At 51.0% G+C, this 18,777-nt stretch overlaps 1 protein-coding gene and 1 long non-coding RNA gene across 10 annotated transcripts in view; one reads left to right on the top strand and one right to left on the bottom strand.

Moving 5' to 3' along the window:
- Positions 1–6,522, bottom strand: part of ULK1 (unc-51 like autophagy activating kinase 1) — a 22,972-nt gene extending 16,450 nt beyond the window's left edge. For 7 of the 9 annotated variants that reach the window (XM_086347211.1, XM_086347209.1, XM_086347206.1 and 4 more), the window contains exons 1-3: positions 6,160–6,522; positions 5,730–5,822; positions 5,606–5,647 (exon numbers count right to left, since the gene is read on the bottom strand). In XM_086347211.1, coding sequence (XP_086203337.1) covers positions 5,606–5,647; positions 5,730–5,822; positions 6,160–6,270 — 246 coding nt within the window. In that variant the 5' untranslated portion in view covers positions 6,271–6,522. Of the gene's footprint in view, positions 1–5,220; positions 5,336–5,605; positions 5,648–5,729; positions 5,823–6,159 lie in introns of all 9 variants that reach the window. The other 2 variants (XM_086347213.1, XM_086347212.1) reach the window with 1 other exon arrangement.
- On the top strand, positions 5,756–16,499 carry LOC147355283 (uncharacterized). Its single transcript, XR_015144405.1, has 3 exons — positions 5,756–5,894; positions 7,726–7,837; positions 16,010–16,499. It is a non-coding gene; the product is annotated as an uncharacterized LOC147355283 (long non-coding RNA).
- Positions 16,500–18,777: the final 2,278 nt, after the last annotated feature.

The following is an 18,777-nucleotide window of genomic DNA, read 5'->3' on the forward strand; positions in this document are numbered from 1 at the left end:
TGCAGCCAAACGGGCAGCAGAGCGGGGACTCAGGGCCCCTGCTTCCCAGAAAAGCCCCCAACTCACCCACCGAGCCAGGGACTGAGTGACAAGGACAGGAGACGGATGCAGCATCCATGCCCACAGGGTGTCTGTCCCCAGAGTCACCCAGGCCTGGCAGGAACGCTGCCACCACCATGCCCGCTTGGGGATGAGGGGCCTGCCAGCTGGGAGATGCACCTGTCGTCCCCCAAATCTGGGAGCATCCACACCTCATGATCACCTCCTCACCAGGATGTCCCTGTGGCCTCAATGACAACATGCTGTGTTTCGCACCCAGGAATCCACGGGACCCCCATACCCACCGTACCTACTCCATCCAGGGAGCTTCCAAATGCCAGGCCAGACGCACTCCCTCCCTTGTGCCAGCCCACAGGGCCCACTGCCCTGGGGCTCGCCCCAAACCCCACAGGTCCTACTGGGCATAGAGAGTCAAGGGTGGGGGGCGGGGGGAGTAGCACCCACCAAACCTCACCACGTGGGATTCAAGCCTAGCATCAGAGGGCCCCTTAGGCCAGGGCCTGTCTCCCCGCCAGTGGCATCAGCTTGTAAGGCACTAAAGCAGCCGGCTGGCACGAGCCTTGGCCATTCCCTGAGGAGGTCAGGAAACGTGCCCAAGGCCCCGCCACCCCTCATGCCAGGTCCAATGACAAGAGCCCCAACGAGAGGGCCTGCAGGGCCCCCAGTGGAACACTTTTCCAAGGAGGCTGTGTGCCCAGGCCCTCCTGCCACCTGAGGCCTCGCTGGGCATCCCCCACCACCCACCTTTCCCTGAAGAAGACGACTCTCTGGGCCCCCTGGGGGAAGAGAAGTCAGTGCGGCCTCGAGGGCACAGCTGGTCAGCCCCTGGCAGCCTGCTGCCCACCCGGAGCCTGAAAAGGTTCTGCCTCGGCCTGTTTCCTCATGAGCTAAACTTGGTCTTCACAAACTCCCCCAGGAAGTGGGGACCAAGTGGGCTCCAGAGGGCAGGCCTCCTCCTTAGGGGTCAGTCCAGACACCTGACTGCCTCCTGGGTCTGCAGTGATCCCAGAGCGAGAGAAGGTAGGCAGATGAGCACTACCAGCTGTATTCTTGTCCTCAGGGGTCCGTTACGTCATTAACACAAGAATACACACACGGCTGAGGCGCTGCCCCCCCGCCCCCGACCCCGGCCCCCGCAGGGAGCACAGCAGGGCCACCACCTCCATCACTCCAGTCACCCCCAGTGCAACCTGAGGACTGCGCAGGTCCCAGTGATGTCCTCCTATTTGAGGGCAGAGAGGTCCTGCAATTCTGCTTCTCACACAACTGGCAAGGGAGGGGAAGGGTTGGGTACCGGAGTCCTGACTACCCCACCGTGCGGCCCCCAAGGCAGGGGGCGGTGAGCCCCAACCTGTGCGCCTGAGGTGAATGGGCAAGGCCTTCAAGGCAGGATGACATGAACCCTCTCTCTCTCTCTGTGGTGTGCCCACAGGCCCTGGGGACGGGGTTGGCCTGGGTGTCAGGGCCAGGTGTCCTGAGCAGCCTGGCACGGGCGCCCAGGCACGTAGGAGGCTGCCCCGCCACAGGGTGCTAAGGTGCTTTGCTTAATAGGATCCGAGCTCCAGGGCTGGGCCGAGCCCACTCTGTCTGGTGATCCTGGGCTGGGCCTGGTGGGCAGGTGGGTGGGCGGGCACTGACCTAGTTACCTCCTGGGGAGTGGGCTGTCTTGGCTCCCAACAAGGTGGCAAAAGCCACAGCCAGCGCCAGAGCGCGGCCGCCCACGGGAGCAAGGCTGCTCCCTGCCCCCAGGCTGGGCTCTCCTGGACAGCGCCCAGACAGGAAGGGATGCCCGGCCCCACCCTGAGGAGGAAGGCCCACCCTCCGTCCTCACGGAGCCTCCTTCAGCTTCTATTGTGTGCCTGTGGCTCCCGGGAGGGGGGAAGGGGAGGCCGGCTGCTCTCTCCAGCCCCCTTCTTCCCGCATGCCGGGCCTGCCCCGGGTTCGGGAAAAGCAAGGACACTTCCAGAATGGAAAACACAGAATCGACACGGTCCTCCCTGGGACGGCATAGTCCACTTACTACTGAGCCAGGGCTCTGAAAAAAGCAAGGCCAAGGGCTGCCACTGTCCTCAAAGTTCCCACAGAGAGGCAGACCAACCCCCCGCCACCCCCGACAAGGTGTCCACCAGCCCAAAGTCACAAGAGGCTGGCTCTGTCGGCCAGGCTGGCGAGAGTGAGTCATCCAGCTGTGGGAACCAGCCAGACGGCACGCAGGCCTCAGGAAGGCCCTCCTCCCGGGGCACGCTGGGCAGGGCTGGTCCCCAGATTCCTAGGATGGCCGCTCTCCCCAGAAAGAGCACATCTGGACACCACACAGCAGGCTAGCGTTAAGACCGAGGGCCCAACCCTCTACCCCTCAAGGAAAGGCCAGGGCTCCAGGTGCCTCCCCACAAGTCTGCAGGCCTCAGGACAGAGCACCACCCCCATCCGCCACCCCACCCCCCACCCCTGCCGGGTGCCTACCTACCACCCACCCACATCAGCCTGGCCTGACAATAGTCACTATTCCATATGGCCCCAAAACAAAACCACCTCAAAAGACAAGAGGCAACCTGAGGGGGAATATTTGTAAACTATCACAGAAGGGCTTTCCTTAATATATAAACAGTTCCAATATATAAAGAGTTCCTACAAATCAATGATATTTATATAGCTCTTATTAAGTACCAAGTACAGGTCTAACCAGGCTTCCCAGGTAGTACTGGTGGTAAAGAACCCGCCTGCCAGTATAGGAGACATGAGAGACTTGGGTTCGATCCCTGGGTTGGTAAGATCCCAGGGAGGAGGGCATGACAACCCACTCCAGTATTCTTCCCTGGAGAATCCCATGACAGAGGAGCCTGGCAGCCTACAGTCCCTAGGGTTGCAAAGAGCTGGACATGACTGGAAGCAACTTAGCACGCACAGGTCTAAGCGCTTGATATATATAGACTCAAGTTGTCACCACACCACCCTACGACACAGGTGTACTGTTAAAATCTCCAATTTTCTGGGTAACAGAGAGGCAGCAGGAGGCTGAGTAGTTTGCCCAAGGTCACACAGGTAAGTAAATGGGGGAGCTGGGCCCAGAAAGGCAGTATGGCACAGGGCCCATGCCATTCAACACCATGCTGTCCAGCCTTGGGAATCATAAGACCTACAGGAATACATCCCTGGGCAGGAGGCATTCCTAGTGTTCCTGTGCACAAGGAGAGATGCTGAGCCTCACTCAAAAGTGAAAAACAAAACCATACGAGACACCATTTTCCACCACTCAGAGTGGCCAAGATGAAACTCTGATAACAGATCTCCTGGCAACGATGTGGGGAGACAGGCCCTCTCACAGGTACCACTGCTGTGTCCACGGTCCATCCTCAATGGACCACAATCTGGCAACTGTTCCCAACTAAAATACGCATCCTCTTACTTCTAGGAATCCACCCTGCAGACACATACACATGGCAAAGGTGAATCAAGGAGAGTCACCACCACACTGCTGACATGTCAGAATCCCAGAATAACCCCATGTTCCATCAGCGGCGGATTGGTGAGGTCACCTGTGGAATATGGGGCCATGAACGCCCACAGCTGCAAATAATACCCACAGCCACGATCATCAACAACACTAAGACACACAGTTTCAACCAAACAACTCCAGACTCTGTTTTACAGAGAAAGAGATGGAGGCACAGAGAAATTAAGATATTGGTCCAAGGACACACAGCTAGTTTAAGTGGCAGAACCAGGACTGGAACTAGGTCACCTAGCTTCAGAGCCTGGGCTCTGAATCTTGCAGAAGGAATGGGGGATAATTCTCCTGGAAGGAGAGGGGGTGTCATTTCTCACCTCAGGACTGAGACAGTTAATGTGGAGTGACATAGACTTTCTCCAAAACACACACTTAAGCGAAAAATACCATAGAAGAACAGTGGATGGTGTGGCAGCAAAAAGGTCCATGAGGATGTATCCTGATCCCAGAGAGACCCTCTGGGGGAGATGGGGCTCACTGGGACAGGGGTGGTGGAGTCACCTTTTTCCACACCCCTTTTGTACTGCTTCTTCATTTTTAAGTCAAATCATTAATTGTTTTTTAAAGCCATGATTTCCTGGGTCCCATGGGTGTCTCAGTGGAGAAGGTAATGGCAACCCACTCCAGTATTCTTGCCTGGGAAATACCATGGACATGCAACCTGGCGGGCTACAGTCCATATGATCACAAGAGTTGGATACGACTTAGCAACTAAACAAAGCATGTTTCAGACTGGTGTCTAAGGACTTGGGGAACCACCTTACACTCCGAGGGCTGAAAGCACAGAGCCCCAGGTGAGGAGCCTGGAAATGAGAGGCTGGCTGGCCCTTAAGCACTTCCTCCACACAGGGGAAGCCATAGCATTGCCAGCCCTGGAGGAAGTGGCACTGCCCACAACCAGGTGTGTGGCCCAGCCAGGATGGGAAGAAGGGAGAGAAGTGTGTATATATGTGTGTGTCTGAAGCGGGGGCGGGTAGGGAAGAGTGGGAGAGGAGGAAGAAGAGGAGGAGACAGGGGGCCGCCCTCTTAGCCCCAGGACACAGCTTCCAGGCACTGGCTCTCGCTGTCACATTGGACGTGGGCCCTCCCCAAGTCACCTCATGTCATGCCACAGCACCCAAGGCCACAGCCCAGCTCTGAAGGGGGAGGGAGAGGACAGGGCAGGAGGGAGGAGGCCACCAAAACACAGTCGGGCTGGGAACTTCCCCTCAGCCAGGGGCTGGTCCCGTGGCCTCAGTAAACAGGTTTCAAAACCATTAGTCAGCACTTTGGCCCTCAGATTTGCTGCCTCAGGTTCCTCGGTCCCAAACTGGGTCTCCAGGGTCTCAGACCCGGGCCAAGGCTGGGCCCCACCGCCAGGCCCACAGGCCAGGGGCACTGAGGGAAGCTGGCCTCAGCTTTCTGGGCCAGCTAGGCCTGGGGTGGCCTCATCAGCTGGGTGCCCGCCTCCCTCCTGCCTCCTGCCTGGGTGGCTGGCCCCAACTGCCAGCAAGAAGGAATCTCCCTTGGCTCCTCCCCTCCCCCAGTCTGACGCAGGGAGACACTGGCCAATGCCAGGCCACTGGAGTAATGTCAACAAACAATCGGTCGGCCCAGACAGGTGGTCCAGGCCGGCAGGATAACCCTGGGCCTGGGCTGGGGACAGGACTCACCTTCGGGACCACTGGGTCCGACACCTCTGGAGGGCCACACAGTAGCCAGACCTCCCTCGGTGGAAAAGTGCTGGTGCCCGTGGCAATTGGGGTGCCAGGGAAGGTGGGAGCTCTCCTAACATGCCCAGAGGAAGCCCAGACACAAGAACTGGACTGAGGGTGGGGTCTCTAAGGTCCCATCAGGCCTCCAACACCCATCCAACACATAGGGGTGCCCAGCTCCTTCCCCCAACAGGAGATGCTGGCCTAGAACAATCTACTCCTAACAGGGTCTCCAGCAGTTAGCTGGCCTGGGAACGGGAGCCACCAGGGCCTGAAGCTAAGCTGGGGCCAGCCTGGGGGGAGCACACCCCCTCCCCACCACAACCACAGCCCCAAGCCTTACCTGAAAGTCGTACAAAGCCACGATGTTTTCATGTTTCAATTCCTAGGACAGAAAGCCAAGTTTCCGGTGAGTGAGGTGGACTCACCCACCACCCTCGCCCCTCTGGCTTCTGGTGTCGGCTCACCTTGAGGATTTTTATTTCCTTCCCTAGGAGAGTCTGAGACTTGGCGAGATTCTTCTTATTAATGCACTTGACGGCGACCTCCAGGTCGTGTTTCTGAAAACGAAGCGTGGGTGTCCCTCAAGTGCCGAGAACCTGGCAACCCCTTGAAGGCCTTGCCCAAGCCAGGTAAGCACCTGGCAGGTCCCTGGAGATGACCGGTCAGGAGTGTATGAGGGATATGGTCCCGGGGCTGTGGGGTGGAGATGAGGGGACGCCTGGCTATGTACATGTGGGGCCCCCGGCGGGATGAAGAGGTCTCCGGGATGTGGAGGTGGGGACGGGGGGTGCCCAGCGGTAAGAATAAGGGGGTCCCTGGAGCGGAATGTGGGGGGCCCCCGGGGCGGGGGGGCCGCCCTCGCCAGGGCTCTGCCCGGGCTCGCCTGCCCCTCACCTCGCGGTGGCGCCCCTTGAAGACCACAGCGAAAGCGCCGTGCCCAATCAGGTCCTTGCGCGAGAACTCGAACTTGCCCACGGCCTCCAGGCCGCCGCGGCCGGGCTCCATGGCGCGGACGGGGCCAGGCAGGCCGGGGCTCAGGCGACGGCACAGACCGGGGGCGGTAGGCAGGGGGCGCACCCCATCGGGCAGCCCGGGATGCGGACGCGATTCGACTCCAACCCGATCTTGACCCGGGCTCGGACCCTAGCTTCGGATCCGACTCGGGCTCCGGCGGGGAAACAAAAGAGCCGCTGCCGCCGGGGCCCGGAGCCTGAGACGCCCGCGCAAGCGCATTGAGCGCCGGGTGGGGCGGAGCCTGGGGGCGGGTCTGCCCAGGAAGGGGCGGGGACTGGTGCGTGCCTGGCCTGGGAGGGGCGGGGCCTGGCCAGTGGCCGCGCTTAGTAGGTGGTGGCGCCGGTTGTGGGGCGGGGCCATAGTGGGCGGGTCCTATTAGGGGCGGGACCTATCGGATGGTTAGGCGGGGACAATAACGGGCCCTCCCCCTTGGTAATGGCATGGGAGCTACAAGCCTGGTCATAGGCCAAGGTTGGTCCTCCAGCCAGTTCTCCTCCAGCTGCCTTGCACTACGTCCTTTGTCTGTGCACCCTAGCGGTGCACATTTGCCATAGTCGCCATTAATACCTGGCGACTGCGTACCCCAGGGCTGGGGATTGGATAGAATAAATTCTTCGAAAAACAACTACTGCATTGCAGGTTAAGCATTTAAAATTGTGCTCAATAGTTAAAAACTTTTCCCCAAAACTGCACCAAACCGAAGAAATAGCCCAGAAGTCCTAAAGGTTAGGTCAATTCTGATGCATCTTTTTTATGGAATAATACACAGCAGATTCTTAAAGGCAGAAGTGGTCAGATAAAAAGTGCTCCAGGACTTCCCTGGTGGTTCAGTGGTTAAGACTCTACCCTTCCGCTACAGGGGTTTAATCCCTTCTTGGGGAAGATTCCACATACTATGGATCTCGGCAAAAAAAAAAAAAAAAAGTGCTCCAAAGTATGTAATTCAATGAAAGCAAGATTTCGAACAATGAACTGGTCATTGTCATTTTAGAAAGTCACTGGAGAAGGAGATGTGTATACAATACCTACAAATGTATACATATATTTGTATACATATATAGAGGGCTTTCTAGGTGGGACAGTGGTAAAGAATCCGCCTGCCAGTGCAGAAGACGAAAGAGATGCAAGTTCCATCCCTTGGTCGGGAGATCCCCTGGAATAGGAAATGGCTACCTGCTCCAATATTCTTGCCTGGAAAACTCCTTGGCCAGAGGAGCCTGACTGGCTATACTCCACGGGGTCACACAGAGTCAGACATGAAAGCGACTGAGCACCTACAGTTATAGGGTACTTAGAACTATATGTATGTATGTACAGTACATTGTATAATTTATAACAGCTAACTATTGGTTACCATATGCCAGGCTATTGTCTTTTTATATATTAATACATTTATTCTTCACAGCGATTCCATGAGGTACTTACTATTAAATCCCTGTTTTACAGATGAGAACATTTAAGGCCCAGAGAAGTTAGGTAGTAGGCTCAAAAGTCACACAGCCGACAAGAGTCTGGATTCTCACAGGAGAAACTTTTAACAGCAGTTGCTTTGGGAAGAGTAAGTCCTTTTCACCTTACGCCTTGAGTACAGTGTGAATTGCTCTTATCACCTTCAAGTATTGCTTTTGGAAATGCAGAATCTTCAACAATTTCTGCTGCCACTCCCAATCTTCAGTAATAGCCCTGGATGGTTGCATCAGCCTGTGGGGATGCAGTTCTGAGGGGCAGGCTCCCAGGCCACTCAAGGAGAAACCCCACTCCAAGCCTCAGGACATGCGGGCTGTCTACCCTGGACTGGGGCCAGAGGCTATCAGAGCTGGACAATAGGTCATCTTTGTTTTCCAAGGACCAGGTATTGCAGAGCTACGGGTCAGCCACAGCCTGCCCTTATCTCCTCATCCATCCCCCCACTTCATTCAATGACTATTTAATGCCAGGAGTCGCCACAGGACAAAAAGAGAGAATCCCCTCCTTCAAGGCCTTCCTTTTTAAAAATATATAATTTTATTTATTTATTTTATTTTTGGCTGTGCTGGGTCTTCGTTGCTTCATGTAGGCTTTTCTCTAGTCGTGGTGAGCCGGGCCTATTCTGTAGTTGCAGTGGGTGTGACAGCTTCTCATTGCAGTGGCTTCTCCTGTTGCCGAGCATGGGCTCTAGGTGCTCAGGCTTCAGTGGCTGCAGTGCATAGGTTCAGTAGCTGTGGATCCTGGGCTCTAAAGTACAGGGTTGGTAGTTGTGGCATATGGGTTTAGTTGCTCTGAGGCATGTGGGATCATTCCAGACCAAGGATGGAACCCATGTCTCCTGCATTGGCAGGTGGATTCTTTACCACTGAGCCACCAGGGAAGCCCAAGACCTTGCTGTTCAGTGGTTGGGATTGGGAAACAAGATGAGCAATGACTGCAGAAGGAGTTGTAAAATTTCAACCCAGGAAAGTGAAAAGAATGAGCAGGGCAGACAGGAGGGGCTAAGATTGCTAGAGGGAGTCCACCCACCCTGGGAAGGAGATCTTTACTCTTAACTTATGAATTGATGGGGTAGAAGTTAGGAGGGGGCAGATGAGATGGAATATGCATCTGGAAAAGTTTTCTAAGCCCTTGAGGGAGGAAAAGTGGGGAGGCTACATATGCTTGATCCCCATGGCCTTGGGCCCTGCTCAGTGGCTCAGGCTGCCACCCTCCTCTGTGGGACATGACCACCATGGTCTGTGCCGAGTCAGTCCTCATTATTCAGATTCCATATTTGCAAATTTGCCTATTCATTAACTTTTTTTTATAACTTTCAAATCCATACTTATATGCTTTTACGGATAAAACATTTGAGTCTCCTGAGGCCCTCATGCCCTCATGAGAGTGAGGGAGGTGACCGCCTTGTGTTGGCAGCGCTCACATTGCAAACAGGTGTCGTGTGAACTACTTAGGGCCGCACTCCTTGAATCTTTGTGCTTTTTCTTGGTGATTTCGCTGTTCAAAATGTAACGATATTAATGAATCAACCGCCTGTATCAAATAAGAACAAAAACTCACATAAAGACACCATGATGGATTGAACAGTTGGCAAAAATGTGACTGGAGGGTGGCAGGAGCCTAACTCTGTATTTTTCCTGGAGCAGATTCCGAATCTGTTAATTCGGTACTGGTGGCACCATCATAGAGCATAGGTACTGTCAACTGAAAAAAATGCACAACCTAAAATTTGAGAGTTATGCTTTATTTGAAGAACAAAACTGAGGACTTAAGCCTAGGACATGGCATCTCAGATAACTCTGAGAGTGGACCACTCCAAAGAGGCAAAGGGGGAGCCAGGATACATAGGAGACTTGCAACAAAGACCAGGTAGTTGGAACATCAAAAGATTAGTGTTCATTAAGGAAAACCAGATATCTCGACTTAAGGAATTTAGCACTTTTCTGTGTATAGGAAGACACAAAGACTGAGCTCATTGAAATCATTCCTTTCATGTGCACCCCAGCAATCTGGGGCCTGTATCCTGTGCATTTCAGCCCAAGTTGCCTCAGAGTGCCCCATCCGGGCAGCTGTAATGTGATGGCTTGATGGCTGCAACACCCTTTGTTTACTGAAGGATGTGGCAGGTGACAGTTTTCATTCCCAGTACCTTGAACAGTGAGAATCGGCTATCCTTGCATTATGCAGGCAATACTCTTTACAGGAAGTAATTCATGCCCATGTCAACCTTTTGGAGGTAGACTCCTATGGTATAAGGAATTGGTGCCTCTCCACTGCAAGCCCTTGCTCCTCATCCTTGTAGGTCTCCAAACCTCCAAAAGTGAAACTCGCTCAGTCATGTCCAACTCTTTGTGACCCCATGGACTGTAGCCCATCAGGCTCCTTTGTCCATGGAATTCTCCAGGCAAGAATATTGGAGTGGGTAGCCATTCCTTTCTCCAGGGGAATCTTCCTGACCCAGGGGTTGAACCTGGGTCTCCTGCTTTGCAGGCAGATTCTTTACCATCTAAGCCACCAGGGAAGCCCCCCAAACCTCCAAAGGCAAGGATTAAATCCTGCTCATCTTTGACCTCCAGTGCTCAGCTCAGTGCCCAGCAATCAGTAAAGAAATTTGCTGAAAGAATGAAGACCGCCTCCTACTTGCTTACTCAACACACAAAACACATCACCTTCCATAGAGGTGCCACCTGCCTACCCAGACAGGGCTCCAGTACAGGTGCCACCTTCTGTGAAAGGAATAGTGAACAGGTGTTATTTCAAAGGGACTGATGGCAGCTCCTCACAGCCTTAAGCTTCAGAGTTCTTAAGAGTTCTGTGATTGATTAGTAGTGTCTGTCCCAGGAGAGGGGAGAGGGGACCGTGTGCCTTAAAACAGATGGAGGGCTCGTGTCATTGTGACTTCACCAGTGTAATTTTCAAGAAGTTAAAACTCTTACATGAATGGGGCACAAAAAGTGGGCTAGACGTTTAGTTAATTCAATAATAAGGGAAGCAACCAGATAGGAAAATGGTTCCTGGGGGAAATTTGAGGAATTGGTTATTTACAGGGATTTGAAAAGAATGTTAGAATAAGATGGATCAGTCACATTCAGAACTGGTTATTGTTTCCCAGGGTAAAACCTTAACCTTTGATTATCTTTTCTATTTCAGAGAAATTGTTTATCTTCTGTTTGACAGAAACCTGCAAGTTAACTTGGAGATAATGTCACAGATCCTTAGCTTTCAATCTATAGTCAACAGATAGGTAAACACAGGTGCAGAACCCCTGCAACAAGGATTGCAAACTTATGGTCTAAGGGGCCAAATCCAGCCCTCCTCTTGTGTTTTTCTTTCTTATTATTTTTTAATAGTTAAGAAATATACATAACTTAAAATTTGCCATCTTAACCATTTTTAAGTTTACAATTCATATCATTGTGCAGCCATCACCACCATCATCTCCAGAACTTTTTCATCTTCCCAAACTGAAATTCTATTCCCATTAAACACTAATGTGCCACCCCGCAAAAACCCACTAACACCTCTGGCACCCACCATCCCACTTTCTGTCACTGTGGATTTGACAGTTCTAGGTACTTCATCAAACTGGAATCCTACAGTCTTTTAACATCTGCCTTATTTTCCTTAGCATAATGCCTTGAGAATCCCAGGGACGGGGAAGCCTGGTTGGGCTGCTGTCTCTGGGGTCGCACAAAGTTGGACACGACTGAAGGGACTTAGCAGCAGCAGCAGCAATGTCCAAAAGTTTCATCCGTGTTGTAGTGTGTGTTCGAATTCCCTTCTTTTTAAAGGCTGAATAATACCCCATTGTATGCATATGCTACATTTTGTTTATCCACTCATCCATTGATGGACACTTGGGTTGCTTCCACATTTTAGCCATTGTGGATACTGTGGCTACGAATATGATGAGTATGTATGTGTCTCTTCCAGATCCTGTTTTCAATTCTTTTAGCTATATACCCAGAAGTGGGATTACTAGTAATTCTATTTTTAGTATTTTGAGGAGCCACCATGCTGGTTTTCACTGAAGCTGCACCATTTTACATTCCCATCAGCAATCACAATCTCTCCACATCCTCACCAACACTTATTGTTTTCTGCTTTTTTAAAAATAGCTGTCCTAGTGATTGTGGTTCGTCACTGTGGTTTTTATTTGCATTTCCTTAATGATTAGTGATGTTGAGCATCTTATGTGCTTATTGGCCGTTTGTTTATCTTCTTTGGAGAAATGCCTACTCAAGTCCTTTGACCAGTTTCTAATTGGATTGTTTGAGTTGTAGTTTTTTTTTATACTTTGTGGAGATTAATTGCCTACCTTAGTAAATAAAGTTTATTTACTTTATTTACTAAGCCACACCCACTTGCTTATTTATTGTCTGGCTGCTTCCAAGCTGTACCTGGAAAGCTAAGTAGCTGCAAAGATGACTGCATGACCCGCAAAGCCATATTTGCCATCTGGCCCTTTACAAAATGAGTTTGGTGACCCTGGCCTTGAATTAAGTAATCCTTCACTGATGCTCCAACAGGACCACAAAAGAGCATGGTGAAGTCATTACTGACACTTTGGGTCATTTTTCCAAAGAGTGGTAGAGGTTACAAGCAAAACCTAGGAGTTTCTGTCTGTATCACCCCAGTCCGTGATGCCCACAAATGAATGTGCTCCTCAAATTCCACTGAAACACTACTTGCTGATGGTGTGTGGGAGGCCCTCCTCCTCCTCTAGCCCTGATCCTTCCCCCAACCATGGGTTGGACAACTGAACTGATGACGTTGCCTGGGTGGGTCCCCTCCAGGCACAGGGTGGAGACTGGGGTAGCCACCTAGGTCCTCTGAGCCTGGATTATCTCACCCAGGATAATAAAGAGGATTAATTAGAACAATGTAGCCAGCTTCCTCAAGAGGAGTTCCCTAGAATGCCACCACCTCCCTGCCTATCCAAGCTAATTCCAGCCAAGAGAGCACACTGCTGAAGGGAGATCGAGTGATCTCATCCAGGAAAGATCTTTGTCCTCCCCTAGGGGATATTAAGCAAAGCTTCCAGGGCTTAGGCTCACCTCAGGGGCTTCAGACTTTGTTTAAACATCAGCAGGGCAGAACGGCTTTTGCCCTGGTGCCAGTGTTGGTTCTAAGCTTAGTGTTGGGCAGGATGGGAATTTGAAGGGGCCCCTGGGACATGGAACAGCAGACTGGTTCCAAATAGGCAAAGGAGTACGTCATGGCTGTGTACTGTCACGCTGCTCATTTAACTTACATGCAGAGTACATCATGAGAAACTCTGGGCTGGATGAAGCACAAGCTGGAATCAAGATTGCCAGGAGAAATATCAATAATCTCAGATATACAGGTGACACCACGAAGAAGAACACCACGAAGAAGAACTTAAGAGTCTCTTGATGAAAGTGAAAGAGGAGAGTGAAAAAGTTGGCTTAAAGCTCAACATTCAGAAAACTAAGATCATGGCATCCAGTCCCATCACTTCATGGGAAATAGATGGGGAAACAGTGGAGACAGTGGCTGACTTTTTCTGGGCTCCAAAATCACTGCAGATGGTGATTGCGGCCATGAAATTAAAAGACGCTTACTCCTTGGAAGAAAAGTTGTGAACAACCTAGACAGCATATTAAAAAGCAGAGACATTACTTTGCCAACAAAGGTTTGTCTAGTCAAAGCTGTGGTTTTTCCAGTAGTCATGTATGGATGTGAGAGTTGGACTGTGAAGAAGGCTGAGCACCGAAGAATTGATGCTTTTGAACTGTGGTGTTGGAGAAGACTCTTGAGAGTCCCTTGGACTGCAAGGAAATCCAACCAGTCCATCCTAAAGGAAATTCGTCCTGAATATTTATTGGAAGGACTGATGTTGAAGCTGAAACTCCAATTCTTTGGCCACCTGATGCAAAGAACTGACTCATTTGAAAAGACCCTGATGCTGGGAAAGATTGAAGGCAGGAGGAGAAGGGAACGGAGACGACAGAGGATGAGATGGTTGGATGGCATCAAAGACTCAATGGACGTGAGTTTGAGTAAACTCGAGGAGTTGGTGATAGATAGGGAAGTCTGGCGTGCTGCGGTCCATGGGGTCAGCAAAGAGTCCGACACGACTGAGCGACTGAACTGAAATGAGCTGGGTGAACCACAAGGCCACACCCACCATAGTTTCTCAGCCAATCCCTTCCAGCTCCAAGCCCAGAGGGAAGGGCTACACCTGTGACCCCCAGGCAGGACACTCTAAACATAAACTTACCTTGCTGTTTTAGTTGCTCAGTCCTGTCTGACTCTCAACCCCATGGACTGTAGCCCACCAGGCTCCTTGTCCATGGGGTTTCCCAGGCAAGAATACTGAAGGGCGCCATTCTCTTCTCCAGGGGATCTTCCCGACCCACGGATCAAACACACATCTCCTACACTGGCAGCTGGATTCTTTACCGTGGAGCCACTGGGGAAGCCATCAACTTACCATCAGTTCAGTTCAGTTCAGCCACTCAGTCGTGTCCGACTCTTTGCGACCCCATGAATCACAGCACGCCAGGCCTCCCTGTCCACCACCAACTCCTGGAGTTCAACCAAACTCTTGTGCATCGAGTCGGTGATGCCAACCAGCCATCTCATCCTCTGTCGTCCCCTTCTCCTCCTGTCCCCAATACCTCCCAGCATCAGGATCCTTTCCAATGAGTCAACTCTTCACATGAGGTGGCCAAAGTATTGGAGTTTCAGCCTCAGCATCAGTCCTTCCAATGAGCACCCAGGTCTGGTCTCCTTTAGGATGACTGGTTGGATCTCCTTGCAGTCCAAGGGACTCTCAAGAGTCTTCTCCAACACCACAGTTCAAAAGCATCAATTCTTCGGTGCTCAGCTTTCTTCACAGTCCAACTCTCACATCCATACATGACAACAGGAAAAACCATAGTCTTGACTAGACAGACCTTTGTTAGCAAAGTAATGTCTCTGCTTTTGAATATGCTATCTAGGTTGGTCATAACTTTCCTTCGAAGGAGTAAGCGTCTTTTAATTTCATGGCTGCAATCACCATCTGCAGTGATTTTGGAGCCCCCCAAAATAAAGTCTGACACTGTTTCTACTGTTTCCCCATCTATTTCCCATGAAGTGATGGGACCAGATGCCATGATCTTAGTTTTCTGAATGTTGAGCTTTAAGCCAACTTTTTCATTCTCCTCTTTCACTTTCATCAAGAGGCTCTTCAGTACCTCTTCACTTTCTGCCATAAGGGTGGTGTCATCTGCATATCTGAGGTTATTCATATTTCTCCTGGCAATCTTGTTTCCAGCTTGTGCTTCCTCCAGCCCAGCCCAACGTTTCTCATGATGTACTCTGCATAGAAGTTAAATAAGCAGGGTGACAATATGCAGCCTTGACGTACTCCTTCTCCTATTTGGAACCAGTCTGTCGTTCCATGTCCAGTTCTAACTGTTGCTTCCTGACTTGCATACAGATTTCTCAAGAAGCAGGTCAGGTGGTCTGGTATTCCCATCTCTTTCAGAATTTTCCACAATTTATTGTGATCCACACAGTCAAAGGCTTTGGCATAGTCAATAAAGCAGAAATAGATGTTTTTCTGGAACTCTATTGCTTTTTTGATGATCCAGCGCATGTTGGCAATTTGATCTCTGGTTCCTCTGCCTTTTCTAAAACCAGCTTGAACATCTGGAAACTCACAGTTCACGTATTGCTGAAGCCTGGCTTGGAGAATTTTGAGCATTACTTTACTAGCGTGTACCTTACTACCCAGCAATCCACTCCTAGATGTTTACACAGAGTCCCTGAATGTAAATGTTAATTACAGCTTTATTCAGAGTAGCCCAGAGGTGGAAACAAATGTCCCTCAACAGGTGAAGGCAGACATAGAGGAGTATATCCACACTCTGGAGTGGAGACAAAAACCATCTGGTCCACGCAACTGCGTGGGTGAACCTCGACACCCTGGATGCATAGCAGGAGGAGCTGGACACAGAAGACTTCTCTTGCAGGGACTCATCCTGTGTGGAATTCATCTGTCAGAAACTGGATCACTTGTTGGTTGTCTGGGTTGGGAGGATTGACTGAGAAAGGACAGGTGGGACCTTGCAGGTGACAAATGTTCTATAGTGATTGGGGTGGTGGTAGATATAGGGTTTTATACAGTTCTCACAAGCCTTGAAATGCCAGTATTTCTTAAAGATTTTTTGATGTTGACCATTTTTAAAGTCTTCATTGAATTTGTTACAATATTGCTTCTGTTTCTTACATTTTCGTTTTTTTTGACCAGGAGTCACATGGAATTTCAGTTGAATCAGGGATCAAACCTGTAACTCCTGCATTGGAAGGCAGATTCTTAACCACTGGACTGATACAGGAGAGAAGAGGGCAGAACACAAAGAATGACATAGAAAGAATGACATAGCCCGAGGACACAACATAGAATGATTAGAATCAAATGGGATCTGTATGGCAACTTTGACTACACCTAGATCCTTTACATGCTCATTCTAACATATCAGCAAGTTAAATGATACATCCAGAGGTGCCATGACAGTTGCAAAGCCAAAAAGACCATCAAAGACCAAAAACTCGGTGGTGGCCCAATTCCTGGAAATCTCCCCCTTTTCCCAAGTGATTGGAATAATCCTCCCACTCATTAGCCTATGAAATTACCTAGCTTATAAAAGCTAACCACACCACATTCCGAGGCCACACTCACCTTCTGAGATGTCTGTGGAATGTGTTTGTCTCTAAATAAATCCACGTCTTATCTATCACTTTGTCTCTCACTGAATTCTTTCTGCAATGAAACATCAAGAACCAGAGCTTCATTAGGTCCTGAAACCAGGTCTGCGATCTCAGTTGGAAGACTGAGTTGGGTTGTGGCTGGGTTTGAGCCCTAGCCACACGGGTTAGAGTCCCAAGCTGGGTTTTGGCCAGGTTCGAGTCCCAGCACATAGGTTCGAGTCCCAGTCTGTAGTAAACAGTCTCAGGACCACTGGGGAGGTCCCGAAATACAAGTATTTAATTGTGTGTGAATTATAGCTCAATTTTAAAAGTTAATTTTAAAAAGAAGCACTGGGGGCTCTTCCCTGGTGATCCAGTGGGTAAGACTCCACACTCCCAATGCAGGAGGCCTGGGTTTGATCCCTGGGTGGGGAACTAGGTCCCACATGCCACAACTGAGAGTCTGCAAGCTGTAACTAAGACTCTCACAGGCCGCACACGGAAGCACTGACACACTACAGTTGATGAACCCAGAAAACATCCTGGGAAGTGAAAGAAGCCAGATGCAAAAGGCCGCATCTTGTATGCATTTATGTGGAATGTTCAGACAGGCAAATCCATGGAGACAGAAAGAGGATTGGTGGCTGGCAGGGGATGGGGAGGGGCAGTGACTGCTGATGTGTGTGGGGGCTTCCCACTGTGCCCACTGATGCTGCCCTGGGGGGCTGGTGGTGTGGCCCTAGGATACACATCAGGAGTCAGTGTCAGCGAAGGCTGGAGGGAGAAGGAGTGGGTGACTGCTGCGTCCAGTGACCCGAGCTTTACCCTGCATCTTCTCAGCCCTGGAAGTCAGCAGCTCCTGAGTGAGACCCAGGCTGGCTCAGGGCCGTCGGCTGGCCAGACTGGTTCCTGCAGAAGTCAAAGTCGAGTGCCCCAAGGCCTTCATATACTGCCAGGTGGGTGACTCAGCCTGACATGGACAGCCACCCTGCTGATGGATGACAGACAGTCAGGAGCCTTGTGGGACATCTTAAAGTCATGCCCAAGCCTCTGCCAGGCCTGGGGCAGGGACCAGGGCTTGGGGCTTTCTCTAAGCCTCTGGGCCCCAACTCCGGAATCCTGTGAGCTCTTGCTCTCCCAGCCTGGCAAACCTGTTCTCCCTCTAGTCGTCCCTGTTTTAAGTAGCACCTCGGTGTGTCTTCTGATGATGCCCAGGCTCCTCCTGCCTCCTAACCACAACCTGCTGTCCTCTCCCTCACTTAGTTCCATGTGCTGGCCACACCCTTGTCCAAACCCCTGTCTGGAACCTGGGCCACCCCAGGATCCCTTAGTCCTGCTCCTCCTTTTCAGCCACACTCCTCAGAGAAATGCTGTCTTCTTCCCTCTTCACTTCCCTTATCCAGCCCCACTCCACCTGTCCCAGCCACAGGGCCTTTGCACTGACCCAATCTTGGGCCAAATGCTAGTTTCAGCTCTAAAGTCACCTCCTCCAGAGGCTTTCCCTGATTGCCATTCCATTTAAAGAAGCCCCCTTCTCTCCAGGCACTCTAACAATAGTGGGCTGTTGTTAGAACACAATCAAGGGTCTATGAAGTGGGAATGTGTCCTCAGCTGTGTCTCTTTTGTGACCCCATGGACTGTAGTCCACTGGGTTCCTCTGTCCATGGGATTCTGTAGGCAAGAATACTGGAGTGGGTTGCCATTTCCTTCTCCAGGGGATCTGCCTGACCCAGGGATCTAACCTGCATCTCCTGCATTGCAAGCCACTTTCTTACCACTTGAGCCACCTGGGAAGCTAAGGGAAGTGGGTTGAGAGACACTTAAATCCTTGTTTCACTTACTTCCAATATAAAGCTAATGTTCACCCTCTCCAAAGTGCTTAAGATTTAAAAAAGTAAGAATCTTTCATCCCCACATCATTTTCTTCCTACCTTATAGGAACTTTGTCTTTTTTTAATTTATCTTGGCTGCTCTGGGTCTTTGTTGTTGGACAAGGGCTTTTTTTAGTTGTGGGGTGCAGCAGGCTTCTCACTGCAGTGACTTCTCTTGTGATGCATGGGCTTAGCAGTTGTGACCCGCAGGCTCTAGAGCTTGGGCTCAATAGTTGTGGCTCACAGGCTTAACTCTCTCCACTAGTGTCGAAGCTCTCACACAGGAAACTTGAATCTGTCATTAACTTAAAAAGAACTTAGGAGAACTTCAATTCATTATTGTTGATCAATGAATGAATGAGCAAATGAATGGGAGGGGACAGGGCCTGGGCGTGTCCAGGCACTCACCTGTCCCTCCATCCCCAGAGACCCTCCTCTACTCTCTGCTGACAGAGCA

This window comes from Bos grunniens, chromosome 17 (assembly GCF_055505025.1).
Source record: "Bos grunniens cultivar Pamir isolate PY7600 chromosome 17, Bosgru_T2T1.0, whole genome shotgun sequence".
Classification (NCBI taxonomy): Eukaryota; Metazoa; Chordata; class Mammalia; order Artiodactyla; family Bovidae; genus Bos; species Bos grunniens.